We start from the raw sequence: 20,712 nt of genomic DNA on the forward strand, positions 1-20,712 counted from the left end.
ATGCATAACACCCAATAAAATTCCTTGGATGTACATGAAAACCAGTCCTCGGGAGACTGGTAAATCCCTGGTACCATCCCAGTGGCTCTTTTCGGGATTTACTGCTGCAGATTTAATAGACCTCAGTGAACAGAACAAATTTCTCGAGTCAAGCAAGGAAAAGACCTTGCCAAACCATTACGTAATTTCTGCCATAGCTGGGATCCCTGCCGCAAGTGGGAATTCCTGTTTTTATTTTAAGGGTTCATTGTTTTTTATTTTGTGGTCTCTTGTGTTTTTCCTGAGCTGACCTGGATATCTGGGATTTAGCTACTCATTCATCTGCCTAGAGATTTCGTTTGACTTCGTTAGGTTTTTAAACGATCACATGTCTTGTTTCAGACGTTTGACCATAATGTAAAATTATACTAACCACTGCTACGTGCAGAAATCATTTTGCATTTCTATAGCCCATATTCCTATTTCTGTTCACTAGGATATTTTTATTTTTCCATCACTTTACATGAAATTTACTTTTCTCCATATATTTTTATCTTTTCTAGTGGACAGTCTCATAAGCATAGCATGAGTGGAAGAGTCTACTGCCAGTAACTACTATCTGCAATCAAGTGGACGTCCTCAGCTTAATTTCTTCTCTTTGAATAAACAAATATTTAGACTTTGTAATTTTAGTGCCATTAAATGCAGTCAGTGCTTTTTCAATATTGATGTAATGAAAATGCTTTTGATTTCCTAACATAGAAAACGGCCAGACTTTTCATTAAATACTTACTTTCTTATATTTGCTCTTCTGCAGGTGGCAGGTGATTCGCCTTTTTTAGTACTTAAAATATGGACCTTAATAGTGAATGAATATATATCGCATGTAAAGTCTGCATACATCTCAGACATTAAAGTTTGCCGTTGTATTTTCTCTCCTCTATTAATGACCTCGCAGTCTGTAGTTTTCTGCTCAGCCTTATATCTCCTTTTATTTCATTATCTATGAAGGCTTTTGCTTAAACTTATGGACTTTGTGCCTTTAAACTGATCATCAGGGAAAATCTTGAAGGGCTTATGTGAAGGAACACTGTAAACTTTTATAACTTACTAAGTAATGAAAATTTGTAGAAAATGATAAATTTCTCCTAATTTATTTTCTATTTCTGTGGCTTATAAAATTAACATATGGTATTTTACATTGCAATAAAAGTGGGTTTTTTTGCTTGCTGAATTTGAAATTATATGTTAGCAGTGCCATCAGAGGGCAGTGATGTACTATTGCACAATACCAGATTCAGTTCTGAAGATCTTTGTGGGAAACGAATGAGGTTAAACTAAGAATCTGGATGGGTTATACTGAGTAGTAATATATTTGTCCAAATTTCACAGGTGTTTTTATTCTTTTGTATTTATTTATACAGATGCGTAATTGCCAAGGTAAATGTGAACGTATGAAATAGAAATAGGTGTTGTATTTTAAAAGGTCTACTTTAAACATAAAGATATATGAGGTAATTCTATGTGATGCAGACTTCTAAACTTTCCAGATTTTTGTTTATTAGTAACATTAGTTTACAGCATTTTTGCTTTCTGAGTTTTCTTTCTAGTATATATATAATAAGCTACAATAGAAGAATTGCTGTATCTTCTAATTTGGTTGCTAACTCTTTTGGATGACAGGGCCACAATCTGAGCCCTAAATCAGAATTCATAGACAGTACCAATAGAGATTATAAGTTAAATAGACCAGCTCATTCGATTTACAAAAAACTGAGCCATTATTGTGCTCATCCCACAAAACTTATGTTATATGGCAGTATGTTGTATATGCTAATTTTAAAGAATTTGAACTCTAATACAAATCTCTTGACTCTTCATTGGAAAAATTACATTTTTTCTATTATGGTGTAAAATGGGTTATGAATATCCAGTCAAGATATATATTTAGATAGGCTCAATTTTCTTCATCCTTTAGAAGATGAGTGCTCTTTTTGTTCACAAAGGATAGTGAAATCATTAAACTGTATCTTAGAAATAAAATTCTTGACTTTATGAACATGTTAATTTCTCCAAGGGAAAAAGATCCTCAGTAGCTGAACATAGAACCAAAGCATATTATCCCTGAACTGTGCAAATCCCTCCTTCTGCTTTAATATAGAAAGAACAATTTTAACTGTACTGTATTTAAAGAATTACAACTTGGGTTGGTATAAACAAAGGTTTACATCCAGGGATAATGCCCTATTTCTAACAAAGTTCATATCCAAATACCAGGTTTATTTACTGTTGAACCTTGAATGAGATGTTGATGTATTTTGCTTTCTAGGAAGAGTGGGATATGCTGCTCCAGCCAGTCATGCATGGCCTGCCTCCATGGGTGTAGTCCACTTTCCCAAAAACCACATGGGACGCAGAGGCCAATGGGTGATACAAAAGCATTAAGAATAGTTTTAGGAAGGGGAAGGGAAAAGAGGAGACTAGATGCTTGATAGGAAACCAATAAGTGACTACTAGAAAAAAAAATTGTACGTATATATCCAAGCATCTCCCTCATCAAGTTATGAATCAGTTCCTGATGAAAACCTTAACTTGGAGCCAGCTTCCCATAAATCCTAATTTAAATAGGAAAACACGGTAATGCTTAACATGTCACCCAAGCCCTCCAACAGATTACTAAAATATAACTGAAACAGTAAAGTGCATATATATTAACTGTCATGTTAAAATGTAAAATGCTAAAACCACTGCTTTTTTTAACTACTGCTTCTTGATTCTAATAGTCAAATTAATATGATAACAAAAAGTTGTTATAATCACACAGCCCTTTTGTTGACATGCTGCATGTCTTTTAAAACATCTGTATGTGATACTTTGGTTCCACCGACTGTATTTGGAATGTAATTAATAGTTTTCACACACATGGTTTGTTATACATTCTGTATTGCTTTATGGGGACACAAATATACTTTTTTCCTATATAAAAATTGACTTTGGCCATCTCTTTAACAAAATTTTATCTTTACTGAGTATTAAATAATTAGAACTTGGGTGAAAGGTTATGGAAACCATGATACTTTCAGCTCTTTGGGATGAACGAGAACAAGAGAACTAAAGGCTGTTTGGTATGTCCATACAATCCCTGAATTTATAGGAATATGAAGTTCTTAAGAATTTATAGATAAGTATGCTTCTTTTTCTGTACTCTGAAGGAGAAATGACATTTTAGTGTTCTGTGTTCATTGAGAAATAGCAAAGTAATATAAAGATTCTAGCTATCATCCCTGGTACCCCAGGAGAATCGACACAAGCTTTGAATTTTCCTTTTCTCTTCCAACAGTTTGACTTATTTATCTTTACTAAGAATTTATACTACACCCTTAGAAGAAAAAGTAACTTGTCAGTTTTAGCTTTGAATAATATCTGCATAAATAGGTCAATAAGAGAGACGTAGGCAGATAGGCATTCCTTTCTATGTTGACGTATATATAACGTGTTTGGTGCTTTTTTAAAAAGAACGTTTTCAGACAAGCACCTCAAATTCCAATGACTACTACATGTGTTTTGGGTTGATTCAAATATGGCTCCACAGCCATTTTCTTTGATTTTCTCAAAAGCCACTGAGAAAGCATTTGTATATTTTACAGGCTTTAAACACGTTTTGGGTTAAATCAGAGAAGTTTGTTTCAACAACTCAGTTTAAATTTTTCATATGACATAACTTTTTATTAACCTGTTCTCCGTGATCTAGATATGTTTCATCTTGCAAATGTTGCCTCTAAGTATGATTATTATGGTCTTAGAACTGAATATTCATAAGTTAATTGGCTAGTTACTTTATTATATTCTGGATTGCATTGCCTATTTTTATAGCACCATACCTGACTTGAGTTTCAAATTAGCATCCTCTAGTCACAGACAGGTTTGAGCCAACTTTTTGCAAGTACGTCAAACATACACTCAAATGGAACTAATTAGTTTTGCCCACAAATTGACTCTTTCTAGGCTATTTTTCTGAAATCTGTTTCATCACGTAAGTTAGAAGTCAAGGAGTTATCCTAACTCCTTACTCTACCTAATTCCTAAGGTACTCTTTTCTCATTCTACATTTCTCAGATAGAGAGGTTATAAGTTACAGACCTACTTAAAGTAGGTTAAAAAATACCAAGCATCTCATGTAGACAATTCTTAAGTATCTATACACAAATTCGTAGAACTAATGAGTTTTAGCAAGTTTGCAGAATACCAAATCAATAAGAAAATGTCAGTTCTATTTCTGTATGCAAGTAATAATCTGAAAATTAAGAAATAATTTCAATCATAGTATCACATAGAATAAAATTCTTAGGAAGTAAAAGATCTGAACTAAAAGTTATAAAACACAGTTGAGAAATTTAAAAAAAAAATCTAAATGGTTGAGACTATTGCATGTTTATGGCAAAAGTATTTTGCAAATGTGATTCAGTTAATGACCTTAAAATAGGGAGATTATATTGCATTTTCTAGGTGGACCCAGTCTAATCATCTGGATCCTCAAAAGCAGAAAATCCTTCCAACCTGTGGTCAAACAGGTGTAAATAAAGAAGTATCAGCGAGATACTATATTGCTGGCTTTAAAGATAGAGAAAGGAAGACATGAGCCAAGGAAATGAGGCAGCCTCTAGAAAGTGGAAAACCCAAAGAATCGGATTCAGTCCTAGGCTCCCAGAAGGGAGCACAGTCCTGCTGACGTCTTGATTTTAGCCCTGTGAGACAGTCTCAAATTTCTGACCTATGGAACTATAAAACATAATAAATGTGTGTTGTTTAAGACACTAAGTTCCTGGTGATTTGGTACATTAGCATAGAAAACAAAATAGATGATGGCATTAGTATTATTTTTGTTAACCTATGCATTTTTAAACCAAATTAATGAAATGAATTTTATTATTGAAGACATAGATACATTTATGGAGAAAATTTAAGCATAGGAGAAAGTTTTGATGAAAACATTATTGCCGGGATCCCTGGGTGGCTCAGCGGTTTAGTGCCTGCCTTCCGCCCAGGGCGTGACCCTGGAGTCCCGGGATCGAGTCCCGCGTCAGGCTCCCTGCATGGAGCCTGCTTCTCCCTCTGCCTGGGTCTCTCTCTCTCTCTCATAAATAAAATCTTAAAAAAAAAAAAAGAAAGAAAGAAAAGAAAACATTATTTCCAATAGAAATGCAGTGCTAATATTAGGCTAGTAACAAAAATCAAATGGCTCAACATCTGCGTTTTAAAAGATACTACAATTATTACTGTTCCAAGGTGATTTTATTTCTGATAAAACTTTGTTTCCCCAGAATGATTACTACCACTTCCAGTACCACATTCTAGTACAATGTCTTTTGTTTAAAAACTTCACCATTAGGTTGTGTGTACTTTGACTAAATCAGTCATGTGACAAAATGAGCTACTTCCTAACTTTCTGCCACAAGAAAGGTGGATTTTTGCTGCTGTTGTCGAAAAATGAGGAGATGAAAAATTAACTCTGCCTATACTTATACTCAGGGTAGCACTTAAGGGATCATCTATGATAATATTTAAATTTTCTGCTAGGGGAACAAACAGTGCCATCACCCAGCTGCCCAACACAAAGAAGTACTAGGTAACCCTAATTTGACTCTTCCTAGAACTTCCTAGAAAGTTGCCATTTAAAGATCATCTTTATTTCAGAATGAAGCATTGATATGGAGACAGATGATTTTTTTTAAATTTATCTTTTTAATTCTTGAATCAGTGAGGACAATAGTGTGCTGTTTATGGGTACAGAACAGCCCTGTCCTAGGTATACAAGGGTATACATAAGTCTGTAACATCATCAGCTACAGTGAATTTACTTTACTAGACAGCATAGCAAAGTAGGATTAACTAAAGATATATTTTCATAAGAAAATGCTTTAAAATAACATGAAGTCAATGAACATTTGACTGTACAGTTTACTCTGTCAAAATATAAACGTATGGCAGCTTATGTGTGTGAATTACACTAGGTCAGTCTCAACACAACCAGGTGCTTAGGAATGTGTGAAACACTTCATAAGCGATTCTCTAAGGGGTGTACTGAAAATTTCCAAAAGTACCCCAGATATTTGGTCAAAGGTAAAGGATAAACTTTAAGGCAATCTTCCAAGTGAATGTAAACTTTTCTGAAGTGGCCTTTCCATTAAAGTATTACTGTCGTGAACACTCTGTACTTATTAATAGTGCTGTTGAATATTTTTTAGTAGCACATTATCACATTAATTGTCGCTTTTTAAAAATTATCTTAAAAATCCTGCAATGATAAAAGTCTGGGGTGCCTTTTGTAGACATAAGGCAGGCACTTCCTGTTGACTTATCTAGAAATCCTAAATATTTTCTCCTAATAGCAGTTTTTATCTCTAGCTAGAATTGTATTTCTTTTTTTTTTTTTTAGAATTGTATTTCTAATATCGTGTACTAAATGCTGTGTTCACATAATTGAGAAATAATAATTTGCCTACACTTTCTCTAATTTAAATCTGAGCTTAGAATTTCTTTTAATTGGTCATTGTCTACAGAAGCATCAAAATAAATAGTGCTACTCTCTGAACGTTTTTCAGTAATGACGTTTTTCTGTCTGTTACGCCTTTTTCCAAAGTAATTTTCAGAGCGTGTGAACTAAACTGACTACACTGGAGGAGTGGGTACAGGCCATTATGAGAGTCCCCTTGCAGCGACCAACTAGTTTCATTTAATCTCCTTCTTGGCCTTATAATTGGCAGAGACCACCAAGTAATTATCTGGATTCATGTCCTTAAGGGTTGGAGATTTGCTCTGGATGGGGGATGTTTTGCCATCCACACGGGAGATCTGCAGCATCCGGCAGGGGTCGTGTTTCAACAAATACCCTGCAAAAGTTTCCCATCCTCCGCCCACACGGACCATGACATGTTTGTTATGCAGCATCTGAAACGAAAGAAGAGCAGAAAGAATCATTTCTGAGAATTCTTACGGTATCTCAAATCGGCCTTCATTCCTAGCACTGTTAGGGATTTTTTTGTCTGTCTGGTTTTTCATGCCCCCTTGTTTTCCTACTTGGTGCACAGTGTCTGAGTTAGCATATAGTTTATGAAAGAAGCTTTGTTTTTCCCATGCAAGTGGACCATGGGCACACGTCCCCGGGATCCAGCTTCACCCAGCCATGGGAATCCGGATCCATGTATAATCCCTTATTTGGTTGAATATGTCCAGGGGCTTCTCTCTGACATCTGATGTTCCAAGACAGCCTCATCACTGCCCCTGTTTTCTGTCCACTGCCTCGGATAAGTGCTCTATTCTTGGCCCCAGGTTATATCCCTTTGAACCAGGACTCAAAAGAGCATGGAAATGTCTGCTACTGTATGTAATGTGAATAATCACACAAATAATCAACATGAAACAGAACAGAAATGCACTCAGGAGCATCCAAGTCTTCCCCAGTCACTGAGGCCTTCAAGGCAAGATGTTGCTGAATGGCCAAACATTCGTTTTCCTTTACTTCTATTCTTCTAATTCTTCTAATTACTTAAGAAATAACTTACCTTCCGGCCTACGGGCCATCTAGAGTTCCAGATTAACAAAGCTACAGATTAAGAAAGTGAAGAATATATGGTTCTTTTTATCTAGTAAAAACATGTCAGAGCTGTAGAGGTTTGGCATGGAGAGCCAAAGAATTTGATCTTGGCTTCTTTCAATTATCAGAAAATATAAGGTGATGGAGAGATGCTGCTCCATCATCAAAGACCCTGCTGACTCTGTTCCCTGCGCACAATATTCTGCATACGCACTGGCAATGTAACCTTGGGAAGGACATAGGGTGGTGTGAGGGGATCTGGGGAGTCATTTTCATTGCAGAGACTATAAAATCTATTTGAATTCCTCTTGCTGTGTCGGTTTGGGATCTGGAGTATTTTTACACCCATCAAGTGGAAGATGATTTGTGCTGACTGCTTTCATTTACCTGTTGAGAATCTGATGGAAATTCTGGACTTTCTTTTCGAATGCCTGTATCCATGAAATTTTGTATGTGTGTTCAGGGGTTTCACAGACTCCCAGAAATCCATCCATGGACTCAAGTTACAAAATCCTGATTCATGTGGTTGACGTGAAGCAGTTTCAGGTGTTGTGCAACATAATAAAATTGTAATTGTGCTAGATATCAATAAAAACTGAGACTCATGAAAAAAATTGTAGTTAAATTTTACTCTACTGGTTATTCTCATTTAGAGAATAAAACTGAGACTAGAATCAGAATAGAAAGGGTCTTCAGAAACATCTAGCTAGAAGTTTTTAAACTTATGGCATGAGAATCTACTCATTAAAACCTCAACGGGAACCCCTGTAATATAAAGCAGACAAAAGGAGTCAGGATTCAGCTGTAACCCTATTGCCTCCTCTGGTCCTGCCAGTGGCACCACAATCCTGATTTTCAGATGAAGATCCTGAGGCCCAGATCTTTGGGGTTGCTCAGACTAGCACCCAGATTTCCTGACTCTAGTCCAATACGTGTCCCACAACAGTTCATTGTAAAACAAAATCCATCAAGGCTTTTATAACTTGACTGGCCTACTTCCATTCCCACAAGCTCCTGTGTGTGTCTCTACTGCCTACTTCCAAAATGTGGACTTCCTGGGACAAAAATTGTAACCAAAACAGTACTCTGACCCCTTTTCCCACTGTTCTGGAGAACAGCTTTACCTATTGTTGATGTTCCAGCACCTCCCAGCCCTGCAAATTACACTGAGGAGTTGCCTCCAAACATCCTTGGTATGAAGCCTGACATAACACCCAAATACAGTTGACCACGAGCAGGCTATTTCCAGAAATGTTTTTTTTTTTTTCTGCCTGGCATATGTGATCATTTCGGTACAAACCCTTCTTGCAGATTCTTTAAGGAATCCGCACATGCAGAGTGGATCCAACGTGAAACAGAGTCATGCTGAATGTGAACGACGTAGGAATCGATTTCTGCCCCCCTCCTTTTCCATATCTTTTGATAGGTAATCAGCAGTCTATACCTCGCTAAGGAGGCCAGTGGTCAAACTGAACAAGAGTTTCAAGCATGGGATTAAGATTTCAGGGTCATAAGCGTTTACATCCTTGATTATGGAGATTTAAATCCCATGCCTTATCTTCATACATCCTAAATTTCAGGATAAAAAATAATAATAATACTCATCCCCATCTCCATAAACAAAACCCCTACAGTTTAACCTAAAATCCAATCAAACTGCTATAAACCAAACCACTTTCAACTCTTCCCTCCCACCTCCCACAGGGCGTGCCCTACAAAACCCCAGCTTTGGTTTAAGTGTATAATCTTCCTTCTAAATCAGGATAGAGCAGCTGAGCTCCTGCTGGAAGAACTCTTTTCATCTCAGGGATTAGTGATGTGAGGCCAGTTGCAATTAATTGAACCTTGAGGTTTTGGGCAGCTCCATTTCCTCCTATTCCTCTTTGTTCCTCTCAAACACGCTACTCAGCTCTGTCCCCATCATTCTACTGATGGCCTCACCATCATCGGGCTTAGCTTCCTCTCTCAGCACCTCCACTGGCTAATTTTGGCCAATCTACGTTGGTCCTTTTCTCCATTTTCCTCATCACAGAAAGAAGTCCTTCCGTCTAAAGTCAACCCCTCCCCATATGTCCTAACTCCCATTACCTCCATGCAGAAGCTCCTGCATCAAACATCACGTCTCTCCTCTCTGTCTCCAACTTACCATATGATGATCTTTATCCTTCGTGCCCAAGCCTCTCCCACTCTTGTACAAAGCAAAACTCTCCTCCTTCCACCCAAGGCTCCTTCGTTTTCCTACCTTTTCCTTACATCTGAGGTTTCTGGTAAACTTAGACGTGGTGCCTTCACTTCCAACTTCTTTTCATTGTCCGGCGCGCTACCCACTGCTGCTGCCCCCACCTGTTAACCCACCGTACACTGAAGGGAATCGGATGTCTTCTAGAATCATCAAATCGAATGGATGGTCCTTAATCCTTATGTTTCTTGATCACTCAACTAAGGGGTCTAATAGTGTGGACCACTCCTTCTGTGAAACTCCCTACTCTTTAATTCTCTTTCCTGGACGTCCTCCTGCCTCCCTCCTTGTACTTTCTCTGCCTCTCTCACAGGTTCCATTTCTTCTGCCTACTTTTAAGCTTTGCTGTTGCAAAGGATTCTGAAGGATTCAGTCCTTTCTCCACTGCGTTTCTCACTCTGACCACTCTGTACTTGGAATCTCCGAGTTTTCTCTGCTATCTACTTTTGTTTCTCAAATTATAGTTCTGGTCCTTGCTGCTTCCCTGAGCTTCCAAATAAATGCAAGGGCATAACGGGCCCGCCACCTTCCACCTTCTAGCTCCGCAGGCCTTTTTCTAAAAGAGTTGGGAGGATGGGCATTCTCCGTAACTAGTCAGACACCAAAAGCATTCATTTCTCCCCAAGATGTGTCTCAGGGTCTATGCTACTGTGGCTGCTATTCATCTAGGCATCTCATCGTTTCCATGGGCCACCCTGAGGATCCCACTGCCTCTAGCCTTGCTGATTCTGATCCATTTAGTAAATCTATTTCCCCCGAAGGGAATTCCAATGCCTTTGGAGTCCAACAGGGAATGCCTGTCGGATGGTCTCAGGCCTAAATGCCTTCCCTAGCTCCCCGCTCTCCCTTGGGCTCCGGTTCATTCCCCTTTATTTGCATACATTATTCACCAAGACCCCTCCTGCTGGCCTCACCTGCCCCTCCCTGAGCTCAGGGGCCAGTGAATTATTTTAGTTCTGTGTTCCCTGACAACAGCAGGGAACTTGCATGTTTGTCTTGCTTTTGCATGCTTGTCCCTAAATGTGGAGTGTCCTTTCTGCTTTGCCCTCCCTACTTGCCAGGACCCCAGACATTATTTCAAACCTCACCTCTGTCTGAAGAATTCTCCACCATCACCTTCCTCAACTAGATAAGTGAATGCTTCCTTGCTGCTGTGCCTTTTAGATTACTGGTGATCTCAGTGTTTCGCTCAGTGTCCTGTAATTGCCCATCTACCTGCCCCGCACACCTCTTTTAATAACACGTGAGCTCTCCGAAGGCAGTGATGACGTATTTCTCAAGTCTCCCATATGCGAGCCCAGAACAGTAGCAATAATGCAATCGCATTAATACCCTTTTCCACATATGCTTCCACAACTTCTACTTGATTTTACTTAACTGATAATGTCGTTTTCAGCATTGCTCCATTTTATAAGATGGGAAAACGGATGCTTTGAGAAGAACTGATGCCCTTAAGCAAGCTGTGCAAGATCACAGCCCGAATCAATGACAGAACTGAGCAAGAATCGTTTTTCCCGTTACGCCACACCCACTAGTTTCTGTAAAACTTTTAGATTTGGATTTTCCTAGCTGCTTCCTTACCAGGTGAAATTTAGCACAGGCAAGGAACCATCAATGTCAGGAGTAGTAATAAGCAGCCCAAGCAAATTAAATGCCCATGTAAAATGATTTATGGTGCTACGTTCTAATAAACCCTATATAAACATCAAATTTCATCACAGAAGCTTAATTTGCTGTGGTCCCAAGGACTTCAGAAATAAACATGTGTCAAGTGCAGGTACTAGGATGGAACGTGTTTCTAGCCAGATAGCTATAGGTTTAAGTAGGACTGGGCTTTGATTCTCCAGTTACACTGCCTTTCTTTTTAATGCTCCCCAATATTGAACAATCTTGTGTTCTCCGTTCCCGAAGATAGCCCCTCTCGACTGGAAGCAGCCATGCACATGTCAACTGAGTATTTAATATTGGTTTTCTATGCTGTTGTTTGATTTGTTTCTTCTCAAGCAAAGAAAAATAAGTTAGAATTGCTACAAATCTTCTCCAGTACTATTATGCTGGGAAGTAGTAGTGTTTGCACGTTAGGCCTATGCTGGCTGTTACTGGTTTTTACAACCAGCCTCATGCCTCACTGTGCCTTCGATCCTATAAAAGGAAGAAGATTCATTACAGACTTAGCAACATCTCTCAGTGCTGAAGGGAAAAAAAAAAACCAACAAGACAAATAAAAATCTGTCTCAACATTTCTCCCAATGGCCTTGATGAAGTTTAAGCAGATCTGGGCTGCTGCAAACACTGCAAATTGGAAGAAACAATTTCCCAGCGATTCTGATATCCCCTCTGTGACCTCTATCCCTCCCCTGCCAGCTCTGAGAACAACCAGCCTGACACACAAAACACTGGTTGGTTCGGCTACTCTTCCTTCCCCACCTGCTTTCTCACTATGCCTTCATGACCACACTGCTTTCCAGGTTGTGCACTGTACAACGATGCAGCTATTGGGTGGCCCTCCTTGTCCGTGCCCATGCCTGCACTCTAAATTACCTAACCCACAGATATTCTGGGCTCCTTGGAAGTCCCCTAAAAGTTTCATGCCTATCTACAGAGAAGGCAGAGGGCTGTTCCATACTCCCCAGGTAAATCAGAGTGAGCCCCTTCCTTGGGCCATTTGACGAGTATTTACTGAGTGCCAGGCAAGGTTATGCCTGAGTAAATTTCATGCCTTGGGGCCCTAGTGCGGTTCCAAGTATACAATGGGCACTCAATAAATGCTTGCTCAATTAATGAATAAATAGTGTTAATGCCTACTAATGCTCTACTTAGGCATCCCTGCCTTTATGAAATATTTTTGCTCTCTCCAACCTTTAGATTATTTTTTTTGGGGGGGTGTAACCTTGAGATTTTCCTGCACAGACTTCAAGCAGAGTATCTATCATATTTTGTTGCCTTTTCTTTAAAAAAAAAAAAAAAAAAAGATTTTATTTATTTATTTATTTATTTGAGAGAGTGAGAGAGCGCGAGGGCAGAGGCAGAGGGAGAAGCAGGCTCCCCACTGAGCAGGGAGCCCAACTCCCAGGACCCCGGGATCATGACCTGAGCCAAAGGCAGACGCTTCACCGACTGAGCCACCAGGCACCCTGATGCCTTATTTTCTTGTCCATCTTTCTCTAATTCGCTGTGACCGCTTTAAACGGTGACCAGCTTTGGAAACCTGGCAACAATTACAATGTATAATATGTAGAAGAAAGACATTACTTATTTACAGAAAAGAACAAGGAAAAGATGAAATGATTTGTCTGTAGGAGGGACAGTCTGGAAAAACTAGAATGTGAATGAAAGTCCACATGGACCACTGCTTAGAGAATTCCTTTGAGATAAAGATGCATTTTGGGTCAAAGAATAAAGAAGCAGGAATCATACAGGAGAGAGGAGAGAGCACTGGGCAGGAGAGACAGAGAGGAGAAGGGGGAAGGGAGGAGAAAAGAAGGAAATATCTCGAATGGATCCAGAATCAAGTGTATTATTCTCTTCATTATCTCCCTTCACAGATTTTCATTACATCCAGAATTCAGTGTTTAGGAAATATCATTCACTATAGTAACAGATTACTTAATAAAAATTTTACTTCCTCCAAATATACAACCTAACCTCACACCGAAAGGAGCTGGGAAAAGAACAGCAAATAAAGCCTAAATCCAGCAGGAGAAGGGAAATAACAGAGATTAGAATCAGAAATAAATGATACAGAAATAAAAAACAACAACAGTAGAACAGATCAATGAAACTAGAAGCTGGTTCTTCGAGAGAATTAACAAAACTGATAAACCCCTAGCCAGACTTGTCAAAAAAGAAAAGAGAAAGGACCCAAATCAAATCACAAATGAAGCAGGAGAGATCACAACCAACAACGCAGAAATGCAATTATAAGAGAATATTACGGGCAATTATCTGGCAACTAACTGGGCAATCTGGAAGAAACGGATAAATCCCAGAAACACAGGAACTACCAAAATGGAAATGGGAAGAAGTGGAAAATGTGAACAGGCCCAGAGTCCTTTCTCTGTTTTAATGCTTAAGTGTGCGGAGTCCCTCAGCACAACTCTGGCTCTCACCAGGCCGTCCCCCCACAACCGGCACCAGGGCTCCTATTCCTGCCCAGTCTGTTAGCTGCTCCCCACCACAGCCATCCCTGAGAGAGACAACTGGCTCTGACACCGGCTGCCTCGAGGAGCAAGCCACCTACATTTAAATCAGTTGAGCCTCCTGGGACATCATATGCTTCCTAACACCTCCCCGTCAACCCCGCTCACTGCGTGTTTTTACAAGCCGTCATAACTCGAGTGAAAATATTGGTTTTAGAACGCAGTCATCTGCTCTCCAGAGAAAGAGTGTTAAATTAATTTATAGGACAACAGACACTGTCGTCAACTGATATTACCCTGAAATGGCATATGCTCAAAATTGGATGACTGGGAATTCAGCTGGCTGCCTGAGGTTCGTGGACACATGGAGGAGTGAGGTGACAGGTGTTCAGTCGCTAGTTTGCCATGTTGAAAGCCTGCTCCCTGCATCTTCAAGGCAAGTGATAAGGTCACCTGTCAGCAGGGTGAGTGAGGCCCTGGTGACCGACTGCAGAGGCCACGTGAAGACTTCTTAGTCAAAGGCTGGAGACTCAGCTCAACCTTTCCAGCTCTCTGAAATCGTAAGTGGTTAAATACTATCCAAACAGACAAGCTTCTGGAATTATCACTTTATTGCCTGCAAAACATTTTTCATAGGCACTGTTTCATTTTCCTCGTCCTAATAGTCCTTTCTGCACTTTCCTTAGACTAAAGCTGCAAAGAGACGCGTGACAGCGGAGCAGAACCTGCCACGTCTTTGTCTTCACCAGAAGGCCTGGATATGGTTGCCACGAACCATCTGGACATAGAGCCCGAAGATACTATTCAATCTCTCTGTGCCTCGCTCTCTCATCTGGAGAATGTCTATAACAGAGTTTTTTGGACAAAGATCGGTGTGAGCGTGTAGTAACATTGCCGGGCACGTGATGCTCAACGGTTGCCTGCCATCGTCTTTGTTGTTATTATTTTTCCAACCATAACGTTGTTATTGTGATGATGATGGTAAGTAAGCTCCTCGCAGGTTCCATTTCAGCTAGTTCTTGCAGCACCTCTGAGTGGATTGCACTGTTAGCCACATGGACAGATGGGAAAGTGGCAGCTCCAGGAAGGTTAAGTAAATTGCCCAAAGTCACGTAGCTAGGAAATGACAAAGTTTAGACTTGAACCTGAGTCTCTCCCACTTAAAAGACAGTACTCATTATCACTTACACACACACCCCCTCAAAAGGCTTTGCCAAAGGGTTATGGTTATTGGACTTCTTATCTAGACTATTTCTGTGGACAACGCCCCCTTTTTCTAGGAATACGTGTTGTCGCTTTATGGTGTCTCCACTGATGATCATATTGCTCAGCTCTAAATGTGCCCTTGTCCCAGAAAAAAAGAAGGTGTTTTAACAAGTGTTCAGAAGGGCTTACTTGAATTTGAATCTGATGTTTCACCCATACAGAAATGTTGAAATTAGGCCCCCCCCCCCAGAGTGCTTGGCTGTGGGTCCCACACTCTACAAGGAAACTAATAGAGGAGGCCCCTGACAGTCTGCAAAGTACTTTCTCTTAAATTATTTCACTTGGTTATCACACGTGCCCTGTAGTTCAGCAGGCCAGTATTACTGTTCCCATTGCATAAATGGAGAAATCGAGGCTCGGAGAGGTTAAGCACGTGGCCCACAGAGACAGAGCAGGAACGTGGCCCTGGTGCTTGGGCTCCCAGTTTTGTGATTTGTTGTCTTCCGTAGTAAAATCATACATTAGAGAGAACACAATCCTCAAACCCTCAGGTGAAGGATGAACTACTGCAGTGTCCAGCAAAGTGACAAACAATCCTTCAACACGAATAGGGCCTTGAGTCAGAAATCTGGCTACTGAGGCTGGCCAGAAAAAAAAAAAAAAAAAAAAAAAAAAACATTCCTGGCCTGCTGTTGTTGCGAGAAGGGGAGGGAACAGTTCACTTCCCAGGCTCACCGTAGACAAATGACTGCCAGTAGCTTCTTTCTGGAAGCAAACATGAGAAGAACAGCTTGCAGATGAATGTAACGATCGACTGGCAAAAAGTTCCATTTGCATCGGCCTGGAAATATGTGTAGGAGCACTTAATGCCAACTGCCTGTCAGTTCTTATCGACTTGTTACGTAAGGTCTCCATTTTCTCAGCTCTGCACCAAATGCAATTAAGAAGCCTTAGCTGCAGTCTAATTACCAGTCTACGGCACCATTTCAGGCAGGAAAGGCAAAATTATGATAAATATTTCATAGAACACTCAGCAGAGTGAAAGCGATGAGGTGAAACGGCTGGTGGCGGCAGGAGAAGAGCTGACTAGGGGAAGGATCTGTAGGTGGTATCAGTCAGTGGAAACTAGGCTTCATCTACCCCAAAGATCTAACAACTTCAGCAGAGGGAGCTGGGCTCCGAGGGGCAACGAGAACCCATTCCTTCTGCTAATCAGATGGGGTCACGTTTGTCTGACTCAGCCTGAGCTCACGTTCTCTCACCTGAACACTGATACCAAAACCCAACAGCCCAGAGAGAGCCAAAGGCTAACCTTTCACGACAATGGTGCACATCAGTGGTTCCCAACCTGGGGTCCTCCTGGGTCCTGAAAGGCAACAACAGTGTCTGTAACGCAGACACTGGAAAAACTATTACTTTGCTACTGTTTTTAATGTAGCCTTGGTATACTGGTAGATCCATCAAAATGGAAAACAAAGTATGAATAAACACAGTTAGCTCTTCTCTATCAACAAAATAGTTGACAACATGAGTCTCTGTCTTCTCAGGGGCCCATTCAAGTGAAAGGCCAGGAATAAAAACGTTCTGAAACCACAGGACAGAGGGAGATTGAGAGGGTAGACGGTAGATAAGAAAGGTCAACACATTCTTAGAAGATGGAAAACAGAGGGATGAATCGTGACCCACCACGGGTGGAGAGAGCTGAAACTTGAAACCTGAAATAACAGCTTTGCCAAGAAGAAGCAAGTCAAACCATGCCTTGAAGCGATAGGACATGCAGGTTTTGGGACCCTCAGGTCCTTCCATCAGGTGAGGAGTGACGTGCAGCCGGAGAAAGGAGAACTGGTTGCAAGTCAGTCTAAGGCTTGGCGAGGCCCTCAGATGTGCTGCGCCTGTTGAGTAGCCCATAGCGCAAATGACTCCGTTACCCCAGCAGGACACCGAAGGTTTATCTTTGCAGAAATTGAATCAGAGATGCTCCCAACCAGGGGATGATACAGGACCCGGATGGAGAGATGGATAAACACACCGATACAGCAAATACGGCAAAGTGTCCATTATAGAAGCCAGAAGGTGGTTCTGTGGGTATTCTCCGTATGTTTGAACGTTTTCGCAAGAAAATGTGAAAGGAAGAATTCATCCTGAATCCCATCTGTCCTCCCCAGCTCCCCTCCTATCTCCTTACACCCAAATCTCCTCCATTTTACCTGGATTACTGTACCTCCAACTGCTCCTCCTGCGTCTGCCCTTGGAACCTTAGTAAATTCTCGACAGAGAACCTGGGGGATCTTGTTTCAACAGAAGTCACCTCATGCTACAGCTCGGCTCAAAACCCTGGGTGGCTCCCCATTTCACTGAGAGTAAACTACAGAGTCCTTCCAAAGGCCTCTAAGTCCCCATATGATCTGGACTCCTGTTACCGCTCTGATGTCACGTCCCACCGCAGAGCCCGGCCCATGCTCTGATTTAGCCATCCTGGCCTCCTGGCTATTTCTCAAACACTCCAAGGCTACTCCCAGCATGCTCTCGACTTGGTGTCCCTTCTGTTCAGAAGATATTTTGCCCTGATAACCACAAAGATAACCCCTCACCTCCTTCATGCCCTGACAAGCTCTCCCTTTCTCAAGGAGGCTACCCTAACCGCCCTTTTAAAATTGTCATCTCTGCTCCTGGCCCTCCCAACCTGCCTTACCCTGCCCCGCTTCTCCTTTCCCACCCTCACATGGATTTTATCACTTTCTAGCAAGTATTTGCATATTTATTATGTTCACTGTCTATACAATATACTCCTTCCAAATTAAGGTTGCCAGATTTATCATACAAAAATACAAGAAGCCCAGTTAAATTTGAATGTCCGATAAACAACAAACATTCTCTCAGTGTAAGTATGTCCCCTGCAAGATTTGGAACGTAACATACTAAAAAGTATTTGTTGTTTGCCTGACATTAAATACATTATTGGTATTTGATCTGGCAACCTGGCATCTCCCCCCACCCCCACCCCTACCCCCAACCCCACCAACACAACACTCAGACACACACAGAGTAGCATAAAGGCCCTCAAGTCTTTAAGGAAGTCAGGGCTCAGCTGTGGTTTTTCCCTGATACATCTTTAGCTCTTCGCATGGTGCTTATTTCATAATAGATGTTCAGGCAATAGCTGTTGAATGAATGAACGATTATGCATTTTCTCAGGATGACCCTAAGAAGACAAGGGAGCAATCCCCTGAAGACCTGCGATCCAGGAGACAGGGGCTGCAACATAAGAGCAAACTGAAGTGTCGATTGATACTGCGAGGCCAACCTGGGGAAGGACAGACACGGAGGGACAGAAATGAGACTCCTAGATTAGCTGGTGTCTCTGCGGAGGACACCGTTGCCACAGGTTTCATAGTTCTCTAAGGGGATCTGGTAAGGGCATCTTAGTCCCTACTTCGGAAAAGAAGCTGTGGTCTATGTATGCAATGGAATATTCCTCAGCCATCAGAAATGACAAATACCCACCATTGGCTTTGATGTGGATGGAACTGGAGGGTATTATGCTGAGTGAAGTAAGTCAATCGGGAAAGGACAAACATCATATGGTCTCATTCATTCGGGGAATATAAAAATTAATGAAAGGGAGTAAAGGAGAAGGAGAGAAAATGAGTGAAAATATCAGTGAGGGTGACAAAACATGAGAGACTCCTAACTCTGGGAAACGAACAAGGGGTAGTGGAAGGGGAGGTGGGTGGGGGGTTGGGGGACTGGGTGATGGGCACTGAGAGGGGGCACTTGGCGGGATGAGCACTGGGTGTTATGCTAAATGTTGGGAAATTGAACTCCAATAAAAAAAAAAAAAAGGAATGGCCATAAAAAGGAAAGATAATCATGGCCCACGACAATATTTACATGAGTGTTATAAAGTAAACACTGAATACTGATTTGACCAACGTTGGTATCACCAATGATGCTGGGCAAACAAGGAAGGAAAACCCATGTGCGGGGGTGGGGGGAGATGGGGGCAGAAGACTGCCAAATCATCATCTTCCTACTCCCGCTACCCTGCGCGTAGGAGAATCCCATAGAAAAATGTCCAACGTGTCAGCACTAAGATAGACTAGCATAATTATATAATTTGGAAACTTGGAGATAAATAACAGAAGAGACAGCTGTGAAAGATGAAACAAAGCTCCTTCTGGGAGAACTCCAGGGAGAGAAGGACGGGGAAGGAGGGTGGAGCAGGCTTGCGGGTTGGGATCATAACTCTTACAGCACCATTTTGCTACCTACATACCTGTAGGTATTTTTCTTTATAAAAATGAAAATTAAATTTAAGAAAACCAAAGAAAAGAGAAAAAAATCAAATTTCCAAAACACAGGGAAAAATACATATTAATCATCCAGAAAATTATTTATTGCTATGAAAACCTTTTCCTTCTTTGCAAACTAGCTGGCAGGCTCTCACATACTTCCTGATACAAGGACGCACCTTTACCTGGAATCACAGCAGGATTAATGATGAGCTTTTTTCCCCTTCCACATACTTTATGGACAAACATGCAGACCTCAGGTACAACCTGGCTACCTAATCTCACATATGTTTTCTAACATTTTAGTAGTACTTTATGACATCATTTTATGTTATCCTCTAAAGCCACTGTTCAGATTATTTTCATATTATGCATTTTTGGATTTCTCCCGACAATCACACCAAATCATCACAATATCCTCAGGTAAGACTATGCATGACATGAACTTAGGAAAAAGCTCTCCGATTTGCATGGTTTTCCTTTGGTTTGTTTTTTCCCCTCTCTCCTATATTTCTGAGTCTTGAACAGTTAGGTTATAAACCTTAGCATTTCTCTTCCAGAAGCTTCCTTTCCAAGATCATGACTGCTAATTCTTCCTACTTCATGCGACGCTCTAATAAAATGCCTGTTATGGTCCCTATAATCCTAATTGACTCCCAAAACCTTCTCTGAGATGCAAAAGTATCCCTCTTCCCGTTTTTTTTTTTAATTTTTTAAAGATAGATTTATTTATTTATTTATTTATTTATTTATTTATTTATTCATTCATTCATTCATTCATGATAGACATAAAGAGAGAGAGAGAGAGAGAGAGGCAGAGACACAGGAGGAGGGAGAAGCAGGCTCCATGCAGGGAGCCTGACGTGGGACTCGATCCCGGGACTCCAGGATCGCGCCCTGGGCTAAAGGCAGGCGCCAAACCGCTGAGCCACCCAGGGATCCCCCCCTAACTGGTTTCTTATGCCACTTACACAGCTCAAGAATATAGAAGAATAATAAAAACCAATCTCAGTTATCAATAAACCCATAAAATATCACTTTTGGAGATGGCTTTTAAAAAACCTTTGTCTTTCTCTTTCACACAGACATACCCTTGGCCACATCTTTTAAGTAGACGGTGCTATTTTGATTCAAACATCTTGCTTTGCTGAATATTCTATTTCCAACTTTCATTCTCCAAAATGAGTAGGTGAAGTTCGGAGCTCACTTCCCATTATCCAGTCTTCCTAAAGATGAAGTCCAGAAGAATTAAACAATTCACCA

At 40.8% G+C, this 20,712-nt stretch overlaps 2 protein-coding genes across 14 annotated transcripts in view; one reads left to right on the forward strand and one right to left on the reverse strand.

Annotated features, from left to right (window-relative positions):
- The window catches only part of SVIP (small VCP interacting protein), a 211,685-nt gene extending 208,719 nt beyond the window's left edge, over window positions 1–2,966 (forward strand). The window contains exon 5 of the mRNA XM_072793765.1: window positions 543–2,966. Coding sequence (XP_072649866.1) covers window positions 543–557 — 15 coding nt within the window. The 3' untranslated portion in view covers window positions 558–2,966. The remainder of the gene's footprint in view (window positions 1–542) is intronic.
- A 2,735-nt stretch (window positions 2,967–5,701) lies between these two features.
- The window catches only part of GAS2 (growth arrest specific 2), a 150,657-nt gene continuing 135,646 nt past the window's right edge, over window positions 5,702–20,712 (reverse strand). For all 13 annotated transcript variants that reach the window (XM_072793759.1, XM_072793758.1, XM_072793757.1 and 10 more), the window contains one exon: window positions 5,702–6,927. In XM_072793759.1, the coding sequence (XP_072649860.1) occupies window positions 6,709–6,927 (219 nt within the window). In that variant the 3' untranslated portion in view covers window positions 5,702–6,708. The remainder of the gene's footprint in view (window positions 6,928–20,712) is intronic.

Source organism: Canis lupus, chromosome 23, assembly GCF_048164855.1.
Source record: "Canis lupus baileyi chromosome 23, mCanLup2.hap1, whole genome shotgun sequence".
Classification (NCBI taxonomy): domain Eukaryota; kingdom Metazoa; phylum Chordata; class Mammalia; order Carnivora; family Canidae; genus Canis; species Canis lupus.